This window comes from Schistocerca piceifrons, chromosome 1 (assembly GCF_021461385.2).
Source record: "Schistocerca piceifrons isolate TAMUIC-IGC-003096 chromosome 1, iqSchPice1.1, whole genome shotgun sequence".
NCBI classification, from domain to species: Eukaryota; Metazoa; Arthropoda; class Insecta; order Orthoptera; family Acrididae; genus Schistocerca; species Schistocerca piceifrons.
In genome coordinates, this window is record NC_060138.1 from 336,775,048 (window position 1) to 336,781,740 (window position 6,693).

General features: G+C 38.0%; 2 protein-coding genes across 3 annotated transcripts in view; both read right to left on the minus strand.

Moving 5' to 3' along the window:
• Nucleotides 1–1,793, minus strand: part of LOC124783363 (U2 snRNP-associated SURP motif-containing protein) — a 165,327-nt gene extending 163,534 nt beyond the window's left edge. For both annotated transcript variants that reach the window (XM_047254016.1, XM_047254015.1), the window contains exons 1-2: nucleotides 1,660–1,793; nucleotides 1,404–1,520 (exon numbers count right to left, since the gene is read on the minus strand). In XM_047254016.1, the coding sequence (XP_047109972.1) occupies nucleotides 1,404–1,520; nucleotides 1,660–1,683 (141 nt within the window). In that variant the 5' untranslated portion in view covers nucleotides 1,684–1,793. The remainder of the gene's footprint in view (nucleotides 1–1,403; nucleotides 1,521–1,659) is intronic.
• A 1,385-nt stretch (nucleotides 1,794–3,178) lies between these two features.
• Nucleotides 3,179–3,517, minus strand: LOC124719911 (piggyBac transposable element-derived protein 4-like). The gene has a single exon (XM_047245131.1). It carries the CDS (start codon nucleotides 3,515–3,517, stop codon nucleotides 3,179–3,181), a length of 339 nt encoding a protein of 112 aa, XP_047101087.1.
• Between the last annotated feature and the right edge of the window lie 3,176 nt (nucleotides 3,518–6,693).

Sequence of the window (6,693 nt, forward strand, 5' to 3'; positions counted from 1 at the left end):
ATCCAAACCAGGCCTAAAACTCCTCCACACAACTCACACTGAAGAAAATTTTCGGGATATAACTTGTCCTCTCTGAGGAAGGATATGGCTGTGGAAATCTTCAACATTCCACCCTCATACTTTTTTCTTACAGATTACATGAGCATGTGTAAGAGTTTTAATTCTGTGGGCACTAGAGATACAAATGATTTATATGCAATCATGTTTCATTGACATACTGTTAACTCCAGAGATAAGTCCTCAGTAGCCTTGCATGATTGGTATAGTTAGGTATAACCTTGGAGTAGAAATAATGACTAACAAACCTTCATGTCCACTAATTCAGTGTACTCTTTACCTTGTGCTGGTAAACAATAATGTGACTGACAGAACAGCCCTTATTTCATGACATCCAATACCAGGTATAACCTGTGCATTATTGTAGTTGATAGGCCACACTTTGTCAGCTGTGTACGATCTGCTGCACATGATATACCAGTACTAGATATTCTAGTTGCAACACACATATAATGGGCCTAAGTTGTTTGCATAAACAGTGATTAATTGAAGGGCATTGTTTCAGAGCAATTGAAAACAATTTTTTGTACGTATGAATGACTTCAACTAATCTCTACTGCAATATATTTCTCCTATATTGTCTATTGACAAGAATGCCACAATTGGGTGGTTATCCAATAAATAATGCAGGTCTAATGGAACATTCAGTCTTGGTCTTGATGAGATTACAAATACTGTGTTGCTCATTACAACACACATTACCCAGCACTAAAAGCACCGCAAATCTACAGTAACTCCAGAAGTGCAGGTCACAAATATGCGTCTATTCTCCGGTAGCCTATGCATACTTTCAAAATAAACAAGTGTGCGCTGAAACTTTACGTCCAAATTTACTAATAGACTACACAACATGTCGTCGAGTGATTTGAGTTGAAGGTAAGGGGCTTGACGATATTCAGTGTGGAGAACAATCAATAAGATTTATCCTCATTTATAAATATATCAAATACCTACAGTAACCTTGTAACATTTCCAAGTCTCTTCAATATTTCGTTCGGCGTTACGTTATCTACACATGAAATGAGCACTGAACTTGGCGAACACAAGCTAATATTGCAAATAATTAATTGGAAGTATAGCCACACTTATATGAATTGATTTTTCCAAAAATGGTTCCCAAGTACGACCGTATCAAATCAGTGAAAAATTTGTACGACCCAAACATTTAGTGTGCCAACAGTCTCAACCCAAACCACTTACAAAATTATGATCATTTATTTGTTTCGTGGATCTTATGTGAGTAAAAGATAGAGCAGAGAAGGCAAGATTTTAAAGAAAAGATTTTTCTTGTAAACATTACTGTTTATTCAAAAACAATAACAATATTGTTTATTTTTTTCTCGTACCTGAGCGGCAGCTACTTCTTGCTCCTTTTTTCTCTGCTCCTCCAGCTCCTTCTTGGAGAGCTGACGTTTTCCCATTGAGCCGATTGAAAAAGCTTTAAGTTTCTGTTCGGCGATTTGCTGTATAAAGAGAAACACAAACACTAGCAAACCTTACTTTAACACAGTGCATGCCGTGATAAAACTACTACGCATGTTCACCCTGCGTCACACATATTACGCATAACTTGGAAATCAATTGTATATCTCATTCACCCACCTTCATTATCGACTTATCAGCCATTTTTTATGTTATCCTACTAAAATTTCTTATCCACTTAACCAATGATCGCAACTAACTACACAAAACAATATTACCTCAAAGAACTTTAGAGTACCAGTACACAGAACTTCCTCATCTCACTTACAACAGCTTTCAATTAGCCCTCTACATACCGCGAGCGTCACAGTCTCATGAGATACCGCGCGCGAACCCGGTTGCCGCGTTTCAAAAATCGAACCATTCCTACATTTTTGTAAGTATCGTTGCTTGTATAATGTTAGTGCGATACAAGGACATAAAACGTCACAGAAGAATAATATTTATTTTAACTTCCGTCCAATTTAGGGGAAAAGATAAATGAATATGTAACTATGATTTATGTTATAATGGCAATACTTTTGCTTTCAATAAAGTATAATATTGAATAATTACAGTATATACATTTATTTCTCATATTAATTAAAACCTAATGATATTATAAATTACAACATAAATAATTATGAAAACACTTACTATCAATCGCTCTGCACTTCTTTTTTTAAAAAGGAACACACTGCCATTTGATAGTTTAATTGTTTATTGAAGTACAAATCAGGTTTCGGCCTTTTATACCATTTTCAAGTACTTGGTTTCATGTCTTTAACATATGTTGCATGACACTTAACATAATGTCAAGCTCAAAGTTGGCCATAAATTATATTTATGGATTAAATTATATTTACTGCCAACTTTGAGCTTGAGTGTTCAAGACATATAATCAAGTACCTGGGATTTGCATAAAAGGCCAAAACCTTAGTTGTACTTGAATATACAATAAAACTGTCAAATGGTGGTCTGTTCCTTTAACAAATATTGTATGACTGTTGTTCAGCAAAATAAAAAACCGCTCTGTGCTTCCATTTTCCCATCTTCTCTAAGATGACAGCAATCACAAACTACTTGGCATGTTAAGTGATTCTTACATACAAAACGTTTGCACTTTGCGTGTCAAGCAACGTGCAATAGGCTTGTTATCCTTGTGTGGATCACTTTCCTGGAACAGATCTACTGAACCAACTAATACCTAATCGGTAACACAATAAAATGAAAAAAGAGTATATATCCTTTTGCAAATTCTGAGGTTTTGCATGGTCTTTGTAGTGTTCTTCAAGAAACCTGAAAGCCATATTTTCCAGGAAGTCGTGTCTACTATGTGTTTGGTCTATATTACTCTACATCCACAATATGTGTGCATTTATTCCTACCATGTCCAAAAATCCCAAGAATATTGTCAGCAGCCACCTTTTAGTTTTTCTTGAAGTCAAATAAAGTGAACACTGTTGGTCAACTGTATCCATGCTCCCCTTGGTATGGTTATATTCCATTATTGCGATAGGTTTTTCCCGTTTCTGCGACTATTTCCTCGCAATCATGCCATGTAGATAACAGGAGGACACATTTTCCTTCTGTGGCATACAGGAAACCACAATGCAATTCTCCTGGAATCCAAATACCAAAGAGTCCCTTTCTTTGGATTTCAGATCCAGAAAGTCTGAGGGGATTTCTTTTTCATTGTACAAAGAAATGTTACACCGTTTTCCAGAAGAAAATGCGCCAATGGATAGACTGTGTAGTAGTTGTCAGTGGTCACATTTCTGTGAGAACCTAAAATGGGCTGCACCAGTCGCTTGATTATGTTAAATAATGTGTCCCATGTAAAGTAAGGATCTTCCCTTTGTTTGCCGCAGTATATCTCAGAGTTGTGCACATAATACATTCTACTGTTGCACATGTCATACAATTTCAGGCCATACTTCACCAGCTTGGCAGGTTTGTATTGAATGAAACTACACCAACCTCGAAAGGAAAGCAGCATTTCATAAATGGTCACAAATTCCGACAGGGGTAATTGTTTTTACAATTACTTTCAAAATTCCTGTATACCTTTCCAATGGCTGCTAATTTATCATGGTTTTCTCGTATTCCCCTGGTCACCCTCTTATCAAACCTGATGCTACTCAGTAGGAATATAAATCTGTTACAGTATAATGCATCTCAACAAGCCATCAGCCCTGTTCCATTATGTTTCCAAGCTCTTTGCGTATTGGTGCAGCTATTTTCGTTGAGATCGATCAAGAACAGATCCACAAATAGCTTTCATTTTCAGAGAAGAGGTAAACCTAGAATCTCTTTCCCTCGTATATTGAATCGTACATCTCCTTTCAGAAATATATAAGTTTGTGTAACCAACAATTTTGTGAGTTATATTTATAGGAATAAATCTCATAAACATGTCAAGTTCTGAGGAAATATGTCTGCCTGCAAGGGTCGTCCTGGCAATAATTTTATAATGTTTTTTTTTATTTAGTTTTATTCGACAGAGATAAGGGATTGCCTATCCAAAGCGTTTTCCCATCTTTTCCGACGTAAAAACGGAACGATTGCTTTGAATATCATCTAAGGGAGTGGAATGTTTGTCCCTGGATTGTTCCAGATTGCTACTGTGCCAATACACGTTCACACTTTCTTCCTCCGCATTACTTTCATCAATGAAATTGCATGGAGGCTCTACCCATTCATCTTCAACCTCGGACCGCCCACGAAGTATTTGAGGTATAACTTCACCATGTATATTGTCCGTATTCCTAGAAAAGCGAAAGGGAGCAAAGACATAATTATGTGTGTTGCACGAACCGCAGTATGCAGCAACAGTTGGCACAAACAATGGTAAAAGCAAGTAAATAGTACATGATTGACGATGTGAGAAATGGAGTGCCGCCGATGTTTTCAATTCGACGGATAGTTTCTCACTCAGTATACAAGGAAAGAGGAGACAGATAGAAGCAATATTTGCGGAAGGGTAAACCTCGGAATTCCTATAAGCAGAAAGTGGGAGGGCTAAGGACTGACACATACTTCTGAAAACACTGGGATTGGGGTGCACTCTGCCACCGTACGCTATTTAGAAGGTTGAATGAGAAGTTCTTTGAAATATTCGATTGGATTTCCATACCAGATCTTCACCAAAATGGTTCACACATGCTCTTGAAACTGACAGACATGCAATGGTTTCTACAAACAGCTGAAAGGAACATTAAGGAATGATTATACAGTCGATTTCCCATAAGCCAGAAGTATGAGAAATGTTAGTGCTATGAAGACAGCTGACTATCGACATTGTTTAGTGTTCTGTGAATATTTTAGATTACAATCTTCTGACTTAGTGTGCTTTGACATTTATGGGACCTGGTAAAACGTTTGCAAATTTGTTCAAAGAGCGCTGTATTATTTATAAATGTGAGTTATCATATTGATTTGCTATGATATTAATTAAATTATGGTTATTAATTTAATTAAATTTTTAAGATATGAAGCGGCCAGGTATGTGCAATCTTCAAAGTATTTATATGTGTGATCAGTGGCACTGTACACTGATTTTCTTTTCAAACTTTTGAAACAGCTTTGAAAAAATATTGGCTTGTCTATGTAGCGCTTTTGATGAACGACACAAATGATTTACTGGTATTTTAATTGCTCTATAGGCAACAAAATAAACCTACATATAAAGTTATGTGGGTTATCAATGTTTAAACATAGCTGCACAACAGCAACAGTTTCACGTAATAAAATTATAAACAACCGACCAGTTGCAATGGATAAAGACATCCTTTACCTAGGTTTCGACAAATATAAATTTGTCTTCTTCAGAAGTTAGCAATTTTACATTAGTAAGGACTAATGTATCATCACTGTTTTCACAATTGTCAGCATAGATCCATGTGTGAAAAATAAAATATAGCCCTAGAATTAGGGTTTGTCATGTAAATATAAGATAGCTCAAGGATCTTGTAGAGTTCACAACCGACTTCCTGCCAGGCTTTGGAATGATCTCCCACTCGACCACAGGTGAGGGGGTCAACTTCAGTGCAGGCAGTACCTGGGGAGGTTACACCAATGAACCGATCGGAGGAAACGTTGGACGTGCTCAACGTCCCTCAGATCCCCGTGTCCGATCCCCCACAGTGACGCCCCTTGGCAGCAGCCTCAAGCTGTGCGACGGAAGCCAACGCAGCCTGAAGCTGTGAGCGAAGGGTCGCCAAATCAACTCGCATCTGTACACAGCACTCACACCTCCTATCCATTACTGCAGTCTCTCCTGTTTGAAGCTCGTAAACATATGTAACAAGCAAACGGCGTACTCGCATTATAAAGTAGCAGGAACTAGTGGTGCGCTCTCACTGACGGTCTAACTGACTCTGAGCTGTTCTAACCAAACAAACAAAAGCCTGCAAGATACGAGAGACAATACAACGGTCGATAGCAATGGCGGTACTGTACACTACACTGTTATTGAAATAAAAGGTTGTGCCTAGTAAGCACTCGAACACGCAATAAATTACAAAAATAAACTAGTAACTAAACAGATAACTGAAAATAAGTTGCTCCTGTTTGGAGCTCATAAAAATATGTAACGAGCGAACGGTGTACTCTCCTTATTAGTAGCAGGAAACTAGCGATGCGCTCTCGCTGACGGTCTAACTGACACTGATGTTGCTGAAAGCTGATAGCTATATAACAGGCGAAAATTCCTACTTGCCTGGCTTCAGTATATGGGCGGAAATATCTGATGCTTTCATATATCACCAACAACTCTCTGTTGTAAACACCCCATTTTGTCTGTCGGAGTTGGCACCCAGTGCATTTGTAAGTGGTGCCTATGTGGCAGCAGTAATTGGCAAATGACGATTGTAAAAGTTTTCCATACCCAGGAAACACCTAAGTTGTCTGTAGTCTGTAGGTTAGGGTAGGTTGTGCAGCATGTCAGTCTTCTCCAGTAATGGTTGTCTTCTGTGGGCTGAGACTGTATAGCCAAGAAAGTTTACCTGACTTTCGCGCTTAGTACACTTGTGTATCAAACCTCTGTCATACCTCCTGAATATGTTTATCATAAGACTGCACTTCCTCTGAGAATATAAAAATATCGTCCAGGTATGAGTAACAGGAAGGGAAGTCCTGGAGCTCCTCATCAACGAATCGATGCCAGGATTGGGC